The sequence below is a fragment of the Typopeltis vanoorti genome, chromosome 4, assembly GCF_054136105.1.
Source record: "Typopeltis vanoorti isolate ZY-2024b chromosome 4, IOZ_Tvanoo_1.0, whole genome shotgun sequence".
NCBI lineage: Eukaryota > Metazoa > Arthropoda > Arachnida > Uropygi > Thelyphonidae > Typopeltis > Typopeltis vanoorti.
The window spans coordinates 550435-572049 of record NC_143552.1 but is presented as its reverse complement, the minus strand read 5'-3'; the positions used below and the strand labels follow the sequence as shown (position 1 = coordinate 572049).

At 34.3% G+C, this 21615-nt stretch overlaps 1 protein-coding gene across 1 annotated transcript in view; it reads right to left on the bottom strand.

The window, feature by feature from the left end:
* The window catches only part of LOC150107068 (secretin receptor-like), a 125419-nt gene that overhangs the window by 63538 nt on the left and 40266 nt on the right, over window positions 1–21615 (bottom strand). Inside the window, exon 2 of the mRNA XM_090390986.1 lies at window positions 17088–17228. Coding sequence (XP_090247112.1) covers window positions 17088–17099 — 12 coding nt within the window. The 5' untranslated portion in view covers window positions 17100–17228. The remainder of the gene's footprint in view (window positions 1–17087; window positions 17229–21615) is intronic.

Below are 21615 nucleotides of genomic sequence, written 5' to 3'. Positions count from 1 at the left end.
GAAAGATAATGTTTCGGCTATGGGTTCGGTTAATAGCAAGGCACCGGAATATGTTGTAATGGCGAGTAAATCTGATACTATTAAAGTAGAAGAAACAGGCAGTTCGAAGAAAGAATACAGTAGGAAATATAACAGTTCATATTCGGAATTCGGGTTTACTTGGCTTGGCGATGAAAGTGAACAGAAACCTCGGTGTGTTTTGAGTTATGAAGTGTTGTCGAACGGGTGCATGAAACCCGTGAAACTCAGGCGACATCTAGAAACTAAACATTGTGATGTGAAAAATAAGCCAATTGAGATTTTTCAGGACATTAAATGATGGAAAGATAATGTTTCGGCTATGGGTTCGGTTAATAGCAAGGCACCGGAATCATGTTTTCCCTCTTAAGTTTGACATAGCAAAAACAGAGAAACTTCATTCTATCGGGGAAAATTTACTACTTCCAGCTATAAAAGATGTGGTAAAAACTATGTTTGGCAACAAGCTACTAAAAGATGTTGGTTTGATTCTTCTTTCAAATGACACTGTCGGTCGCAGAATTAATGATAATGGCAGTGACGTAGAATCTTAGTTGATCGAAAGAATTAAGAAGAGCCCTTATTATGCGTTACAAATAGAAGAGACTACTGATGTTACAAATGATGCGCAGTTAATATGCTAACTAAGGTTACGCATTATAACAACATTCTTGACGATATTCTGTTTTGTAGAACTTTGTCATCCCGAACAACTGGAGAAGAAATATTTCACACTCTCAATAATGAATTTCTTGACAAAATGATAATGAATTTATTGACATTTATTGACAATACACAAAAGGATCCAATGGAAAAAAAATGTACATGGGCTTCTGTTTGGATGGCGCTCGCGCCATCCGAACAGAAGCCCATTGACCATAGAAACAATATGGGTTGTTTCTATGGTCGATGAAGGAGCTCCGTATATGAATTGGGTATACGGTTTCATACAGAGGGAAGCGTTAGCCTCCAAAGGAATGCCATCAGAATTTAAAACTACTATACAACGACTGTAAAGCTAGTTAATTTTATTTATCGGCCGATGTGGATGAAATAGTGACGCCAAATTGCACTTCTTATCCATGTTATTCAATGGGTGTTAGAGCTTCGTATTCAGATTTAGCTGAACGTCTATAGATGTCGTGGCCGGTTGGGGGTGGGGGGTTAAGGTTCGAAAGTTAAATAATAGATTATTTTTAGTATTCTACGATTAAATGGGCAGTGAATATATCCAACTTTTGCTTGATTGTGAAATTCGCAAGGTTATTTCAATTGAAGCACAATGTTTGATTGTTTATAAATGAACGTAATTCTGATTTTGCATCACTCCTCGTTGAGGAAGCATTGTTCTTCTTCTTCTTCGTCTACGATCTCTTATGCTTTTACGCGTCGAGATTTTGCCAAAGAGATTTCCATGCCGTCCTGTCCAAGGTTTGTTGTTATTTCTTTCCAGTTAATTCCTTTTCTTTTCCAATTTTTCTTTAATTTCCTTTTGCTAACCTTTCCTGGGTCTGCCTATGTTTCTTTTCCCTATTTTCTGGCTTTCGTATACAGTTTTAGCTATTCTTCCTTCTTCCATTCGATTAAGATGTCCAAACCAACTCATTTGGGCTTGTGTTATGAATTGATTCAGAGGTGCAACTTGAAGACTGTCTCTTATGTTTGATTTCTTATTCGGTCTTGTTTTTTGTGCCACTTTCCTGAGATATTTCATTTCAATTTTTTGTAGTTTATTTGTGTTTCCTGTTGTTAATGTTGGTAGAAACACTGAACGTACACTGCCAGTTTGGTATTCTGAGTGACTTTTCTTATCTAGGAGTGAGCCTTTCATTGCATAGAATAGCTTCGTTCCCCCTCTTATCCTGTTGTTAATGTCTGTGTCTAGTCTACGATCTTCTTGTATATATGATCCCAAGTATTTAAAGGAGTGGACTTGTTCCAGTTGATGATTCTCTATTTTTATTGTGTTTTGGTTGGTTTCTAGATATGATCATTGTTTTAGTTTTATTTATATTTACGGTCATATTCCTTTTCTTTGTTTCTTCATACCAAATGTTGATATTGTACTGCAGATTTTCAGCTGTATTTGCTAGAATCACTACATCATCTGGAAAAACAATGTGTGAAATCCTGGGTTTCTTTCAGTTTCCTGTATCCTAGGCGGAATTTTGTTTGACATGCCTTTAAAATTTCATCCATTACTATGATGAAGAGAAGAGGGCTGAGGATACAGCCTTGCCTTACTCCTACATTTGTTTCAAATTCCTTTGACCTATTATTACAGGTTCTTACATAGTTTCTGTTACTTTTTAGAGGCTTTGTATGTCTGCTATTAAGTTATCTTGTATCTTGTTTTTCTTTAATGTTTGTCATATTAAGTGTCTGGGAACTCGGTCAAAGGCCTTCTCAAAATCTATAAAACATGAATGTAGTTCTTTTCCATATTCCAATGTTTTCTCTGATATTTGTCTAAGACTGAAGATAAGATCCTGCGTGCTTCTATTTTTCAAAAGCCATATTGCATTTCATCCAGTATATCCTCTATTTGATTACTAAACCTCGCTTCTAAAATAGGGGCATATAATTTTCCTTAAAAGCGAAATTCCTCTATGGTTTTCACATTTGCAATTGTCTCCTTTCTTAAATATTGGGATTATTATAGCTACTTCCCAGTCTTTGGGAATAATTTTCTTTTTCCATACAACATTGAATAGGTGTAAAAGAAATTTTATTGCTTTTGTTCCTAAATTCTTTACCATTTCTGGTGTTATTTGGTCATGGCCTGCTGATTTGTCCAGTTTATTTTATTTATTTATTGCTGCTAACAGTTCATTTGCATGAATTTCTTCACTCTGATCTTCTATTTTGTTTGTGTGTCTTGCTCTTAGGGTTCTATTTTTTCCATGTCCTGCATCTTCCAATAATTCTTGAAAGTACTGTTTTCATCTTTCTATGATGTCTTCGGAATTTGTGAGTAACTTTCCATCCTTATTTTTGATAAACTTTATGGGGCATTCTTTCTCTGACTCATTCTTCTTAAAACATTATAGAAGAGTTTTTGGTTTCCTTTAAAATTTTGTTCTAAAGTATGTCTGAAGTCTTCCCAGCATTTTATTGTCTCTTCTTTCACTAAGATTTTAAAAAGGCTTTATTTCTTTGGTTGTTGTATAGCTCTCTATCAACCTGCAGCTCTGATGTTATATATCTCTTCCACAATTGCTTTTTCTTTTTAATTTCTACTTTTAGTTCTTCAGTTCACCAGGGTGTTTTATGTTTCTTCTGTTTATTATTTAAGGATACATCACAAATTTCTTTGCTTGTTTCTAGAAGTGTTTTGAACCTGTACCATAGCTGTTCTACATCTTGGTCTTCATATATATCTTTTTTCTACTTCTTTCATCTTCTCTTCTATTTTACTTTTATACTCAATGGCTGTTTCTTCTTTCTTTAGTTCGTAGTTCTTTATCTTAACATTTATTTCCTTGCTACTTTTTCTACATTTTTCAACTTTTACTTTATAAATTGTTTCCAATACTAATAAGTAGTGGTCACTGCCTATTTCAGGACCTCTGTAGACTCTTCCATTTTTTGTATACTTCCAGTACGATCTGCTTTTGATGGCATAGTCGATTATAGATTTTTCGTTTCTACTGGGCTCTTCCCTGGCAAACCTATGGATTTCTTTATGCTTGAACATAGTATTCGCTATTAGTAAATTATTTCTAAGGCAAAGATTTATTATTGTTTCTCCATTATTATTCCGAGTTATTTCTCCTTGTGATCCCAACACGTGTTTTGTTTCTTCATCTACTTGATTCCCTACCCGGCCATTAAGGTCTCCTAGTAGTATGATATGCCCTTGAACTTCTGCAATTGTTTTTTGTAGGAGTTCGAAGAATTCATCTTTAATTTCTTTATTAGCATTATCGTTTGGGCCATATGCAACAATTACAGTGAATACTTGGTTGTCTGATTTAAAATCTATAGTGATTGTCAACAACCTTTCGTTTATTAGTTGCCGTTTAGTAATATATTCTTTGAGATCTGGTTTGATTATGCAAGCTACCCCTTATTTCCCCCATTCTCTTGGGTTTACCCCTGAATAGAAAAGTATATACCCATCTTTCATTTTCTGGCAACCTTGACCTTTCTTTTTTGTTTCTGTGACTGCGTGCAGATCCAATCTTGATTTTTTAAATTCATCTCATAATTCGATTTCTTTTCCATGTAGACTTTTAACGTTCCATGTTCCGTATCTCATGTGCCTTTTCCCTCACTTTGTTGTTAACCATTTAGGCAGTTCGGCTATCTCTTTGTTATTTCTTTCGATAGGTGAAATTTTAAGGTGTGCAGGGGATTAGCCTTCAGCACCCAGGTCTTGTGGTGGTGGGGCTGCCACCTTCGAGGTCCCCAGACCGGCCTATGAGGGAAGTGCTATCCTGTTGGTCCGCGGGAGGTATTTTATTTCCCTCCTACCCTTCATAGTAAACTATGACGAGCATTCCCCGATCCGCGCCAGTGGACGCGCCCGATGGGGTAAAGGTGTCCCCACACGGGGGAAGCATTGTTATCAGCACTTTTATCTTTCAGACATTTTTTTCGAAATTAAATGAAATAAATCTCTCCTTTCAGAGAAATTCTTTACTGTTCTTGATGCCTACTACAAAATGAAGGCATTCGAGAAAAAGCTGCTGCTATGAATTAGATATGTAAAAGACAGATAATTTGCACCTTTTCCAACATTCGAATCCTTTTAGTGGAAAATGATATTTTTGTTGATTCTGAGTTTCTGGAAAGGGTTTGTGACCACTTCAAAACTCTGACACAGAATTTGGAAACATATTTTCCGAATAAGTTTTATAAGAAATTTCTGTGGGTTCGCGATCCTTTTCCGGCTTATGGTCACGAAAACGACTTTCGTTATCGAAAAAAGAACAGTTAATTGAGCTTTCAAGTGTTAGTGGGCTTAAAATGCAATTCTATAATCTTGGTTTGGCTCGATTCTGGATCTCACCTTCAGTGAAAAGTGAATTTCCCGAATTATCTGAAGAAGAATTGAAAATCCTTTCTCACAAGGCTATCTTTGTGAGAAAGGATTTTCATCGCTCCTTCAAATAAAAACAAAATACAGAAATCGTCTTAGTGTGTGTGCCAATCTTCGACTGAAGTTGACCAATATTGAGGCAGATATCCAGCAACTCTGCAAGAAGGCCAAGAAGCTCAACCATCTCATTAAAAGTAAGTAGTAACATAATTATATCATTATTTATTTGTTTAATAAAAATTAAAATTTTGTTAAATGATACACTTTTAATCGTTTACTTCCATATAAATTAATTAGGTTTCCATATGTATTCTAAACATGCTTTTAGATTTATTATGTTATAAATGGCACAGTTTTTCCCAAATGTTGGTGATCCCCACATACGTTTTATAAGTGGGTCTTTAAAATTGTTTTAGGCATTTTACTGGTCCTTTGGCTTAGAAAGGTTGAGAAAATCTGAAATAAAAAATACAGAAGCACTAAACTGCTCTCTGAACTTAAAATATTTGCTGTGCACAAAATTCATGAAACGTTGCGGCTTCGCCATGCACATGATTAGTTTCATGTAGAATTTATTGCTCAACTTTAATGAATACATTAAGTATCTTATATGGTGATCTATGCCATTTAATTGCTGCTTCGAATCCTTTAATTTTTTAAATTACTATTCTATTAGAAATCATAAAGCGAATGCTTTTCTTAAGAAATAATGATAAAAATTATTAGATATATGAAGAGCCAAAGGCTTCAATTCGGCGACATATGACTTGTTTAAGTTAAGGGATATTACATCCCATATCGTTTCTTAGCCGAATAAGAAACTCAAGGAGTTTCATGCCGAATATAGTAGAAACTATATAAAGTTCGGCGATTCCAAGCGTAAGCAAATACCTGGATACTGCAGCAACTGACCCTAAAGGTAGTGCAAGCTGAGGCAACTCATGTCTAAGGTGGAGCAAGTTCCGATCACTATTCTTGATATTTACTGATGAGACCTCGATAAAGGTTGAAACCGGTCTGGGTAGTGACCTTCTCTCATAATGTAGAACAGAAATACAGCTCCTAGGAGCTAAGTTCACATTATGGGTAAATATCAAGAATTGCAAGAAAGCGTAAGCAAACACCTGGGTATTTGCTTACGCTTGGAATCGCCGAATTTTATATAGTTTCTACTATATTCGGCATGAAACTCCTTGAGTTTCTTATTCGGCTAAGAAACGATATGGGATGTAATATCCCTTAACTTAAACAAATGATAAAAATAAATGTTTGAGAAATAAATTTATAAACTTGGAAAAAACCAAACACTTCTTGATGACAGCGTTGCGTTAATTTTTCATCTGGCTAGATTTCAAAGAATCGAGGGAATGCAAACGACACAAAAGAGACAGGAAGCCGCTCGTGTTCAAGTTTGACAACGAGAGAATGTATTAGTACTGTGGACGGGATAATAATCTTTATATATTTGTGTTTTTATTATGTTTGCACGGTCCGGAGACCTTGCTCTAAGCAAATTCACGCCTCCTTTAATCAGGACGATTAACTGAGGCGGTCCTAAAGACAATCGGCGGTTGGCGAGCGGATGAGTAATCAACAAAATAGAATTGATATTTTGTTGATTTTTGTTGAATCACCAGACCGACGACTGATTTTAAATCTGTAAAAAAAATAGCACCCGAATTTGTTGGCTTTAATTCTGCTTTTTTTCCTTTTCGAGATTTCTGTGCTCGTTATTCATTTTAATACTGAAATGAATAGCTAATTAAGCTTTAATAATTAAAAATAAAATTATGTATGCAATTTACAAAAGCAACCCTAAAAGAAAGTTTTTCTATCGCAATGAAGAATACCAAAAGTGTTACATAAAATCTCCAAAATGAAACAGCCTTATACTGAGGTAATGTTCACATGCAGTAATTACATTTCAATTCAATTGTTAACTTCAGGATATCTGAAATTCTGAAGGAAAATAAAGTAATTTTATTATTGGTACATTTTTATAGGGACACGGTGAACTGGGCAAAGGACAACTGGGCGACGGAATGAAAGATCAATATGCAATTCTATTTTGTTGATCTATTACCAGGTGAAAATGAGTTAAAAGAAACGTAAAAACATAAAATTTGAAAAATCTCGCTTATAATTAAGTTTATTTTTATTGTGTAGAATTACGAATTGTATGGAAGTTATATTGAAATTTCCCATACAAAAAATGAGTCAGCTAGTTAATAAATATTTATATTATATATTTTCGTTTATATCAGTTATCAAAATTTGTAGGATCATTTAAGAAAGGTATGGTTAAAAAGAATGGTCCGAAAATGATTTTAAAATGAAAAGGTTTAATTGCACAGTATTAAAATAAAGAAAATTTAATTTTTTTTCATTCATTTATTAATATTATTTTGTAAAGAAGTATTTCTTAGCTTTCTTTGGCAGTTCATCATTTGTGCGTTTTGTGTGCGGTTATTTAGTTCAATACGCATTCGAAGATATTTTGACTTCTATTAAACAGTAAGACCAGTTGTTTGTTTATTACATCGTTTCCAATATTTGTATCACGGTTACAATTACAACGGGCAAAGAACAACTTTAAGTAAATAAAAGGTATATATTCAAAATTTATAATCTTAATCGTATACTAAATTGTATATGTAACATCTAAATTAATTTAAATAAATTTCAAACTCTTGATTATCTCTCAGATGAAACAAATTGCTAAGTACAATTATTAAGATGAATCTTTTATTTGTGTCCCAACAAGTGAAAAATAGTACTGAAAAAATTCTTAATTATATCAATAGTGAAAACTTTTTTTAATTTTATTTTTATATTTCTTGTTTCTATTCTTCAGAAATGGATAATTGAAGAATATCAAGTCAAAGAAACAAGGAAAAATATGCTTGGAATGGGTATCTTAATGTTAAAGACAAGATTGACAAGAAAGGTTCAAATCAATTTTTGGCGAATGTGAAAATAAAAACAAAGGATGCAAAGGTAGAATCTGGACACGTGTCAGTGATGGATCACTCATTTCTGAAAAACAGGTACACACATGTAGCAGTTCTGGAAATGCGGCCAGAATAATAACGCAAGAAGTTAGTACAACAGCCAAAAAATTAGCGGATATGACAATGAGCAACCCATCACAAATCAGAAATCAAGTTCTAAAAATGCTTCTTCCGCGGTAGAAGGAATGCTTCCCAATCATAGCAGTCTGTGCAGAAGTATTCAAAGAAGGAGATTAAAAAAATTAACAGCCACAATTAATCCTGATTCTAGGGAAACCAATTATTTCTGAAGAATACTTAAATTATGAATTCAGTCCATCACAATTTGAAGGCTAATTCTGGATCAGAACAGATCTACTCAATGAGAATATTAATTTTTGGTCGTGAAAGCCATTCAGTGTGGAGCCAAAGCATGAATGAATTATTTATAGATGGCACATTTTTACTTTCTCCCCTCTAAAATTATGTAAAGCAATTATTAACAGAGTAAGCAAATTCTAGTTTAATTTCTTTTAAAACAGATCTTTGGGGTGAGACTCGCGCTAAAATGTTGCTCGTCTTATTCTTAAAAGAGCTCTCTGCATATTCGAAGCACAAGTTAGAACGACTTGGCAACCCTACAGTAATTACCATGGAAAATAAGAAAGCACTAGTATCGAAACTCGTCTTAGTCAAACGTGTCGAGTTTCGATACTACTGCTTTCATATTTCCATGGTAATTCTTAGTCAAACGTGTCTTTCTTTTTAACCCTTAAATAAAAAGGCATATTTGCGACTGATTTTCAACTCCTAACTGGTATTAGTTAATGGCCATCTGTTAATAGTTATTAGGAATAAAGTAATAATTCCTTCTTGCTCAAAGTTTTGTTACTTTGGCTAGTTACTCCTGTTTTCCCTGTTTTGTATTGTTTACTACATAATAAGACTCTTGAAACATACAAAAAATCATTTTATATGATACATGAAATGTGGCCATTACTAGATCCAGAAAATATAAATGTGATTTTGAAATTGCCATTTATCCAGCTTTACGTATAGTATTTCCGCAAGTTAACATAAATGGTTGCTTTTTTCACCTCGTACGAAATCTTCGTAAGCATTTAGCTTAATGCAATCTTTTAACCAGATACATTTCAGATACATTTCCGATGCGCAATTCGTTTTAAATTCAAAAATGATCACTTCGATTGCTTTAGTTCCAGAACAAGATATAATTTACGCTATTTCTGAACTTGAGAATCATTTATCCAATGGATTTGAACCAACTTTAGAATGATTTACGAACACATACACAGGTCGTCTAAGGCAGTGTTTCTCAACCTTTCTAAGCCCAAGGACCAGTAAAATGCCTAAAACTATTCTAAGGACCCACTAAGTTACCTCATTTTTTTGAAAACCTAGTGGGATTTACCAACATTAGGGAAAAACTGTGTCATTTATAACATAATAAATCTAAACGCATGTTGTGAATACATATGGAAACCTAATTAATTTAACTGGAAGTAAACGATTAAAAGTGTGTTATCATTGAACAAAGTTTTAATTTTTATTAAACAAATAAATAATATGATATAATTATGTTACTACTTACTTTTAATGAGATGGTTGAGCTTCTTGGCCTTCTTGCAGAGTTGCTGGATATCTGCCTCAATATTGGTCAACTTCAGTCGAAGATCGCCACGCACACAAAGACGATTCTATATTTTAGTTTTATTTGAAGGAGCGATGAAAATCCTTTCTCGCAAAGATAGCTTTGTAAAAAACTGCATAACGATTTTCGATGCTTCTTCAGCTAATTCGGGAAATTCACTTCTCGCTGAAGGCGAGATCCAAAAAAGAGCCAAACCAAGATCACAGAATTGCATTTTTAGTCCACTGTCATTTGAAAACTCAATTAACTGTTCTTTCTTTCTTCGATAACTAAAGGTCGTTCTCGTGACAAAAGGTCTCAAATGGATCGCGAACCCACAGAAATTTCTTATCAAAGTTATCCAGAAAATATATTTCCTTTTTAGATGGCCAGAAATTCTTTCAAGAAACTTAAAAAAAAAAAAAAAAAAAAAAAAAGCATTTTCCACTAAGAAGGATTCCAAATGGTGGAAAAGGTGCGAATTGTCTGTCTTTTATATCTAATCCATAACACAAGTTTTTCTCTCGAATGCCTTATTTTGGCGTAGGCATCAAGAACAGCTAAAGAATTTCCCTGAAGAGAGAGATTTAGTTCATTTAATTTCCAAAAAAAAAAAAAAATCTGAAAGATAGGATAATGTTGATAACCTTCATCAACAGGGAGTGACACAAAATCAGAATTACGTTCATTTACAAATAAGACTTTGTACCTTAACTGAAATAACCTTGTTACTACTTTGCCTCGGGAAAGCAAGCAAATTTCAGAATGAAGCAAAAGTTGTGTATGTTCATTGCCCATTTAATCGCGGAGTACTGAAAATAACCTGTCATTTAACTTTTGAGCATTAGTGAAATTAACTAGCTTCACTGTGTTGTATAGCACAGTTTTAAATTCTGGTGGCATTCCTTTGGAGGCTTCACTATGTATGAAACAATATACCCAATTCATATCCGGAGCTACTTCATTGAACTTAGAAACAGCCCCACTATGCCTGCCTACAAGGGCGCAAGCTCCATCCGAACAGCCCATACATTTTTTCCACTGGATCCCTTTGTGTATTATGTAATTATTGAGAGTGTGAAATATTTCTTCTCCAGTTGTTCGGGATGACAAAGTTCTACAAAACAGAATATCGTCATGGATGTTTTTATAATGCGTAGATCTTAGTTAGCATAGTAACTGCGCATCATTTGTAACATCAGTAGTGTCGACTATTTGTTACGCATAATAAGGGCTCTTCATAACTCTTTCGATTAACTGAGATTCTCTGTAAACTACCATATCATTAATTCTGCGACCGACGGTGTCATTTAAAAGAGGAATCAAACCAACATCTTTTAGTAACTTGTTGCCAAACATTAGCGTACTTTTCACATAACAATGTTGTTTCTAAATGTCCTCAGAGTTTCGCGGGTTTAATGCGCTCATTCGACAATACTTCATAACACAAAGCACATTAAGGTTTCTGTTCACTTTCATCTCCACATCAAGTAAACCCGAATTCTTAATGTGAACTGTTATATTTGTTACTGTATTTTTTCTTTGAACTGCTTGTTTCATCTTTAATAATATAGGATTTACTCGCCGTTACCACACTTGTATCACAATTAGGGTTAACATCACCTTTCATTTGCTTTGCTTTTCATAGTCCTAGTTCTAAGGCACTTTCCCATTATTAAAAAACGTTTCCGAAAAATATATAATACTGGAGTGAACTCACGACACACTTTGTTCAAGTATCATTTAGCACTTCTAAAGATATTCTGAGCATTGGTTGAATGAGGAGAACCTTCAATAATAAAAATCAGTAAACAACAAGCAGTTGGTTGTAATGTGGATAACACATATTCACTTCAAATCTGACAAAATAGCAAAGGGAAGGCGGAAGCAACAAAACCATATTGCTGTTCACTTCACCTCTCTTTTATTACGCGTCATTCTGCCGCGATTTGTTAGTTTTTTTAAGTATCCATTTTATTTCAATAATTTTTATTTACTTATTCAATTTTAATTTGTTTTGTTCGGATAATTAAAAAATATATATTTATTTAATTTAAGTCTGCCTGCGAAACACCTGTCCCATCGTCGCGAACCTTGCGTGGTCTGCGGACCACAGGTTGAGAAACACTTGTCTAAGGAATAATAAAACCAGGGCTGCACCGATTTTTCCCTCAAACGTTTGGTTCTGTGTACCAAAGAACAATAAATGGAAGCGATAGGACAAATAATTTTGCGGAAGCCTGTCATCGAAAACTGCAATTGAGCTTTGGCAGCAGCACAAGTCATTCAAATTTATGGATTTTTATAAATGGACTACAAAAATTAAAAAACATATGATGTTGATTATGAAAGAGCAGTAGCAGGTTTTCAACATCAGCACAAACGTAGACTTTAAGATGAAGCTGTCCAAAGAATTTTGAAAAAAGTTAATTACGATAGGGAAAATATAATAGAATATTTACAAGGTATTGCATATAACTATAATATGAATTAATAAGTTAAAAAGGTTGTTTTGAATTTCATATACTTTTTTGTTTTAATGTATATATGTAACACGTGTAAATATGTTTGTTAGTTACAAAATAATATTAATAAATGAATTTCAAAACTGTATTTTTACTTTATATTAATGTTGTGCAATTATATCTTTTCATTTTTAAATCATTTTCTGACCATTCTTTTTAACCATATCTTTCTTAAATGATCCTACAAATTTTGATATATGATATAAACGAAAATATATAATATAAATATTTATTAACTAGCTGACTCATTTTTTGTATGGGAAATTTCAATATAATTTCTATACAATTCGTAATTCTACACAATAAAAATAATCTTAATTATAAGTGAGGTTTTTCAAATTTTATGTTTTTGCCTTTCTTTTAACTCATTTCTCAAAAACGTATTATTTAAATTTACCCGTAATAGATCAACAGAATAGAATTGCATATTTGATCTTTTATTCCTTCACCCAGTCGTCGTGTACCCCATTTATAGCACACTACGTAGATTACTTTAATTACAAGGAAGCAGGTCTTACAGTCTAACAACAGATTTCGTTTTTGAAAGCAAATATCAGTTTTATTTTAATAATAGAACTTGCTAATAATTAACAGTTGGATAAAAATATTTCCATTTATTAAAACTTACTTCACCATCGTAAATTCCACATAAGCGGTAGAAGGTTCTCTAAACATTAAGAAAAAACATTACTTAATTATTCTTGCAGAAAATTTTAATTATTTAAATCAGAGGGGCAAAGAACCCTGTTCGCATGAAATAAAAATCCAAATTTCATTTATTAAATCTCATTTATTTATTTATCATTATTTTCAGTAACAATGAGTCTTAACGATAAATACTCAAAACGTAACTTAATTTTAGTGGTTTCGTTATAACAGTTAGTCCACAGCGACCGTCTCGGTAGATGAAATATTTCATGAAGAATGAAATCATAAGAGCACAACAGCTTTAGCACAAATATTTTGTTAAGCTTTTACCATTTTATTACGAATGCTGATCTTACCGTAAAGAGCAAATCGTGTACTGTAAAGCAGTGCTTCCCAAACTTCTGGATGTCAGGGCCCCCTTTGCAAAAATTAAAATATTTCACGGCCCCCTTCGAAAAAAAAATCGTAATAGAGAGATATATTATTATAATATTTATTGTATTTATATTCAATACAAAACATACACAGCGAATATTGCAAAAATCAAATGCATATATTACATTTTTTGCCTCTTACCATTTGGTTCTGAAGACGATGCGGGCTGTTCTGGTAAAATATAAAATACTATCCTTTTTTTTTTTTTGAGTCTGTTTCTGCTTCTTCTGATTGTTCGCGGGATTTTTTTTATTTTTTTATCAGCCACTTATCCATCTCAGGGTTAAAATTTTTAACGTAGAATAGATCAAATAATATCACCACTTACCGATACTGGCACACCACAGACTGATAACATGAAATTAGTGAATATTACCTGAATAAGGGAATTCCCGGACCAGGAACATTTTTTCTTTTGTGACTTTTCTCCCTTTACGGCAATTAAGCCTAACGCGAAACACAGCAAAGGCAGGTTATTAAAACGTGCATATGATTGGTGCGGTATTAACAAAAGATCGCGCAACCGAAAGATAAAAGCATAGTTGACAATTGAGTTGAAATGCTAACTCTCTTCAACTGAATTCCATATGTGAAACTGCCATAACATTCATTATATATATATATAACTTAGTTTTAATACTTTTAGGAATTTTAACAAGTTCGGTTGAATATTATTGCTGCCTTGGGAAATCGAACTTGCACACATCTAATTAATAACAACAGTTTTTAGTTAGATACTGTGTTTGCCCACGCAACATATGGTATTGTTTCCGTCTATACAGCATAGTTTCTGCATGAGGGGACATGTGATTCATTAATTAGTGTGTTTTTATCCCAGTTGTCTCTAATTGCACTATTTGTTGAGAAATATATTACACAGACTGCTCATACCTTATTCACTGGCATAATAAAAGTACTTATTTTTATTGCCTCTGCAGTATAGTGGCTGTTAGGGTGGGTGTGTTGTTTACCACTGCAAGAAGTTACTATCCCCCACATGAACTTGTTTAAGCTTTTTTTCATGTGTGAAGTATATGCGAAACTTTTATTGGTAACAGAAAACTAGCTCGGATGACAGTGATAATATAAAACGAGTTTTGATATGTATATAAAGCCAATATCAACAGTCCGTTATTAGGAATGTGTGATGAAAGGGACAGGAAGATTTGGAGCTTCCCTGGGGAGCATTCCAAGTAAATACAATTAACCACTGCTTTGAAATGAAACATATGAATAAGCAATATTTACTAATGTTCATTAAGCGCCGAAATACGCAGGAAGCAAATTTTGTGAACCGACACCAATGTGTGAATTTTTCCATTAAAATATAAAAAACAACAAAAAAGAAATAAGAAATAATCAAAGTTAGATACGTTTCTTTTAAAATAAAAAAATCTACTCAGTCTTAAAGCATTTTAAATTCGTTTTCATTATTTCACGGACCCTCCTCAACAAAACCTACGGCCCCCAAGGGGGCCGCGGCCCATAGCTTTGGATGCGCTGCTGTAAAGGAACACTGAACTGAAAGCATTGGCGCATTTTTCTAGGCTGCATAAGTGCTCTTTTCGTGATATTGAATTGAATACACGGTGTGGAAAGATATCTAATGAATTAGTTGCAGTGTAAGATTTCTAAAACTATTTTAGTAATACTTTGTCGTAATTTTCGATTCATTCGTTTTACACAAGTTAAAGTCCAAGACATTATTACAAAGAGGCTTCAGGTTAAAGTTTGAGCTCGCCTTATGTTCCACTCAACGTGCCACTGACGGGGAAACTGCGTATTAAACCCCGACTTTTAAATCGTGCAATGCGGGCAAGCTGTAAACGGCAATATTGAAATCAGCATCTGTGCAGATTGTTGCAGGTCTTGGAATGTTACTGTGAAGAGAGGAAAGACTGAAGGTCTTGGGCTCCAAAAACTAGCTCAGAGGATAAGTGGAGATATGACAGAAGTTATTAAAGGGTTTTTATAGGATTGATGTTGATGACTTTTTCTGAACAGTGCAAGGAGGCAGAAAACGAGGGTTTGTCCCTGGAAACTGTAAAAGTGTGGTTAACAAGGGTGTTGGGATTAGATTTTTGCTTGGAGGGTGGTAAATGTGTGGAATGCGTTGCCAGAGATGGTTGCGAGTTATTTCTTTGAATGAGTTTGAAGAAGTATGGTGATAGGTCTTGTGTGAAGAATGGTTTATGTGTCAACGTTGTGTCCCGGCGATGAGTCTTCTGACCTCATGGAAACAACGTTATAATATTAATAATAACATAATTGTAAACTTGGGCATAAACTATTAAATATGCTCTGCAAATAGAAATTCAAAAAGCTAAAAGCTAGGCCTCATAACTACCAAAAGGTCACGAAAAACAATCCGAATCAACGCAGAGACGAGAATATGAAAATGCTCTTTTCTCGGTTGTTGTGTGTGCGTATTTATGTGATTTTAATTCAATTTAATTTCCTACTGCAGTCAGTCTTTTCCAAACCTGCAGCTGCTGCTCAATACCCCTTCACAGTGCGCTTGAAACCCATAGATCAAGGTTCTTTTCCTCCTTCATCCCTGCAACTGCTGTACTATGGATCAGTCTCCCTCCTGTTGTGTTCCCCAAGGAATACAATATTCATTTAATTCAAATGTAAACAAGTTTCTCCTTTCCCAACCCACCACCCACATACGGTTCTAATGTACTAGTGGTTGATCAACCAACCTCTCATGTATGGACTCAACATAAAAAAAAAAAAAAATTCATTTCTCTTCGTTTTTTTCCCTTTATCCATTTTGTGGTGGCATCTATCCTCTACTTCCAAAAAAATATCCATTACATTTTTTTTTACTTTCCTCTCAACGTATTCGAAAATGAAAAAAAAAAAAAAAGAAAAAAGAAATATAATCCTTAGAACAGCAAACACCAAGTTTGAAGATTCTCAAGCATCGTCCCTCAGTAAAAGATTAAAGTCACTTGTAACAACGCACTTAATATTTTATACCTATTTTTTTATTGTTCGATAAAAATCCATTTTTTTTCTGGGGGATAAAATGCTAAAACGAAAAAATAATTCCGATTCATCCTTCTAATATACAATTAAAGGTGGACGATTAGTCTGTACATGGAGTTCGTTAGGCAGCAGTTTCAGATTTCATAAACAGCTGCCAGAAGATAAATACTAAGATAAGCAGAACCTTTTTGAACTTTTTTTTAGTTATAAACGAAAGTTGGAGAAAAGCCATCAGAACAAACGATTAAATATTCCGTTACCAATATCAGCAGAATATGCTGAAGAATCTTAATATTTCAGGCTATGAGTTGCTTTTGCGTTTTATGTTAATTGCGTATGTTCTAGCAGGCGGGCGGTTGCCTGATTTGCGGGATGAAACACTCGAGTTGCCGGAAGGGGAAATCCTGCCACTCCGTAGTGACCGGATAATTCGCTTTCAGTTGAAAGGCCCTACATAAAAGGTCCTTCGTTTTGTAGACGGGATTCGAATCCGGGTCTTTCCTACGAAAGGGCGTCGCTGAAACCGACTGAGCCAAGAAGGCTCAAACTAAAAGATATGGAATCCCAAAATTCATTTCTGCTAATGAGAAGAGTTCGCCTTTCCACCATGAGGCTGCATCATAACTGATGATGATTCCATTTCTTTCCATTTCAATTCCATTTCTTCACAGTTTAACAATTGTGAAGAAATGGAATGAAATTAACAAAAATATAATTAAGAATTAAAAAATAATAATAATAAAGGTTAGGCTATATATATTAAAAATACAAGCTACACTTACTGTTTTTTCCATTGTATTCTGTAAGGATTGAAAGTACTGTTCGGTTGCAGCATATTAAGGAAGGAACGTGCATTTCAGGAATGTATTTGAAGGCTACCTCAATAACCCTTTGTTGGAGACAAGCATTCGTCCAGATCTGATCTGTAAGGAAAGAAATGTTGCAATGAAACAACTGGAAGAAGACTTGCATTGATCAAAATGCATGCAGTGGTTGGTTGATTGGATATTACAGGGAAATTGCTTCCTATTTATTTTATTACAGGGACATTACTTTGGGAAAGATTCACAGTTTCTCCGTATAGGTTCGTAAAACAGATGGCTCGAACGTATTCTTGGAATATCAAGCTGATTATTTACTGTAATATGCTTAACTAATCGCATTGCTCCAAAGCATACTACAGGAGTGTTTCTATTTTTTTTTTTTTTTAATAGGCCCCACACCGTTAAACTCGGTCATGGTTAAAACAACATACTTCTGTAGCCCGTAAATCGCAGCTATCAATTGGATGCGTGTTTCAAGTCATAAAACGTCTTTTTTGCATGTTGTAACGTTAAATCTTAAATATCATTCAAGTAGTAAAATACGCGAGAGGATGAAACTCACTACAAGCACCTAACGACGTACCCTCGATACACCGAGGTTAAAGTTGTGTATAACAAGGATAAGTCAAACGATATGCTTTTGTTACTCAATTTAAAATACCACTTTTCTATATAACTTTATTTTTTGTTTGAATATTTGGATGAAAGGTCTGACACTGTTTAAAATGATCACAATTTTACACATAATCGTGCATTTTATTTGTTTATTCAAGGAACGATGTTTCGTTGCTTTTTTCTTCTTCTCTAAACCTTGCTTCGTCAAAATACCTTTCAACTTGTAATACAGAATTTTACAAACTCAGAACACCTACCTTAAACTTTAAATTTGGACGGTAAAATGCGGGTGCATTTGTACCGTAGGATGCCTCCACTTTCTCATCACATAAGACTATCTTTTTCGACGAGTTCCCAACTCTGAGCGTATCTGAAAATAGCTTCCTGGCCTCCCAGTTAGTTTTGATTGTCCGAACGTTTCGAAAATGATTTGTGTTAGAATTTCGCTGAAATGTTACACAACAAATTTATATCCTGATTTTCATAAACACTTCGACAATTTCTACATTGAAAATATCCTACTTTCCAAAGGTGGAAAAATACCATCGCGTGGAAGACCAAAGAAAATCAAAGTTACATATGGGGTTACCGATAAGTCTTTTTGCTTGTTTTTATCCTACTTGGGGAGTGTTTCGTTCTTCTGAGAAGTAATTTTTGTTTCTCCCGAAGATGTGGAAATTAGGTCATATCTAATGTGAATGTTCAGGAATTATTTTTCTGTGTTGGATGACATACGGATCAAAGTGGGACTAACCCACATATCGAATTGTGTAGTTTTGTATTAGAGAACTGGGTTCGGACTCTGATAGTTGCTATAAACGAAGTAAATTGAAATAAGAATCCCATCAGCGATATCGGCAGTATTTTTTATAACATTTCTCCTCCGCGATTCTAGTTAAAAGAAAAGTCTGCCTTTGCAACAGTCAGATGCTCATATTAATCTGATATTAACCAAAGCTCTTGGGTTTGAGTTACTTAAGATGCCTTTCCCAACGGATAATATCTGAATTTTGACTAACGCAGAAATAAAAAAATTAAAAAGAAATACAAAGGACAAAATAATTCAGTTCAACATTTTTTATTTAATCCCTTTTCAGGCTAAAAATGGAAACAGAATTCAATCCAGTATTGATCCCACTTATAAATCTTATCGATTCTGGTATTCCCGGTTTAAGTTTTACATTTTGCCTTTCCTCAATAACTATTTAGTTTTTCCTGGGTCCATTTCTGGTCGCCGAACAAAGGACGTTTTCGAAGCCTCTTTCAGTAAGTTCTCGAATTATTTGATTGTCGTTTGCACAGATAGGCACGTCCTTCGGTTTTAACCCATCATCGCAGACAAATCAACCAGAGGATTCACTGTCAACAGCCAAGCCTTCAGCCAATAGTGATGGAAGGATGCAGATAGTCCTCCATTTAAAAAACAATTACGACTCAAAGACTGCTCTGCCTACTTCTTTTTTGTTTGCTTAAAAAAAGATAGATGACGATATAATACAGAAAAAGTTCATACTTGGGCAGTCGTACTAATTTGAGTATGATGTATGAAATGTTAACTTCTGAATTAATATCTGCTTTGGGGGTCAGTTTCAGTGATCTGAGGCGTACTAAATTTCAGAATTCGCAACTGTTCCGCTATATGTTTACACCATGACCGAGCGAAACACTACCTTCAGTGACAGACGAGAACCCGAGTTCTCGTCTATCACTAAATGGGCTTAACCCAAAGAACTGTTTTCTTCATAATACTGCAAATGGACTTGGCTCACACAGAATGATTTCAGTTTGATATATTTGAAATAAGATCCTTAAAGACAAGATTAAGATTAAAAGAAGAGCAGAGATTTCCATACTGCATTCTCAATAAAACACGATTCTAAACAGGTCGTCTTTGCTATGAGATTAAAAAACAGTGAAAAGCATTGGAATTAATTATGGTTAAAGGGTAAAAATTAAAACTAAAAGGAAGCCAAGTAAAGTAAGTGGCATATCTGATATGTTCCTACAACGAATAAAATAGTCTTCAGAATGAGATCGTAATGATGTATTAATATTCCTGTTATTGAACTCCATTAGGATGTGCGCAAACGTGATGCGACTTTACTGGAGAATGATGTTATAACCAACTAAACATTGCTGTTCTGTACCTAACAAATGTACTTGCATAAAAATCCATAAATTCCTATTTTACATACCGTAAAGACCGAAACAGATCTAGACAGACACCTCCAACACAATCAGGCGAGTATCCAAGGGAACGAGAAATCGATAGTGGGAGGTATTTACTTTATGATGGACACAAAAGCATTGACACATTTGGAGCAATACGTAACGAATATTTCGCTAAGCTTAAATCCTTTTCAAAGAAAACAACTCATGCTCGTAGGTCACAGCGTTGCATGGACGTAGTGATCAGAGAATCTATTATCAGCATGTGGTAATGTTATTGATCATTCCATCGGCCACACAGATATACATACACGCACGCTCAGGCCGTAAGTAGCCTACTACCTATTACCACCACCATCAGCATGGATATTACAGAGAAAGAAGACAAATTTTGAAGCGGTGTTCGCGATGATGCGGAGTCATATGAATGAAATTACGAAGTGCTGTATTTCATAATATGAAATTTTTGAGTTAAGACAAAAAAATCATAAATTAGTGTTTACTTCATGCGAAGTTTCATATCCTGAGTTAGAATTTTTCTTAATTCTGTTTTTGTTCAATATTCTGTAATTTACTTTATAACGTAGGATAGCTGGAGAAAAAAAATTGGGGCAATATTCATGTGAGATTAAATCCGTTTGCAAACTTATTCGCCCGATGGCAGCACTACAAAGTTATACTTATGATTTTGGCAAAAACTGAAATCTTTGAGAAGTGTTAAAGAAATTGTGAATACAAGATGTCTCAGAATTAATGAACACTTAGCTTTATAATCCATTCAAGTTGTTTGTTTAATCTGTAAAATAAGCTTATTTCTCAAGGAAGCATGCCTTATTTGTTCAACAGTACAGATCTCACTCCACATTGCATTTTTTTGTCATCTCGTTTGCATGTTGTTATGAACACTCAATTTTCCGCTGTCTACCCGCCTGCGATAAAAAGCAAAAGAAAATGTATCAGAGAAGCAATAATGAAGAGAGAAATACTAACGCAACAAAATATGAAAACGACAATGAATGGCCATTCATGTAAAGTGGCCACCATAATGTACCTCTTCCCTAAGTTCATTAATCTTTAAACCATGACGTTCTCAACATATAAAGAAGAAAGTCTCCTTCCAAATTCAGTGGACACTTTAAGATGGAAGAACTTAAAGACAATTTTGTTCGCATTGTATTTAAGGTCCGACTGGAAAAACTTCAATACTAACTGTACTGGAAAAATTTCCCAACTGATTTCTCATTGCTGGAACTGAAAGTATCTCGTAAAATATTTTAACGGCACTGGAATGCAGGATGGAAAGCTTATGGCATAATATGATGTCCAGAGACAGAAGAGAAAGCTTCCATGCGAAACAAGTTGCGTCTTATTTCAGCACACTTTACACTCCGATGCACATTACGGACATCGTAAAAAGTTTTATTTCTTCGTTTTCTTATTATGCAATTTCCATAAACGTTTTGATAGCAAGGAAGATTTGGAAGCTTTTCTAGTTTTAAATTGGGCAATTGTGAACTCAAATGGTCTATTAACAATGCGGAAATGGGCACAGCGCCAGAGTTAATAATTCGACAGATCGGAAATTGAATTAGATTAAAATATCCTGGGAGGTGAGCATCACCGTCGGTAATGTGTTGAACTACGTCATTAACATGGAATGAAATTAAGTCATGCACCTCTTAACATTTCTCTCTCTCTTTCT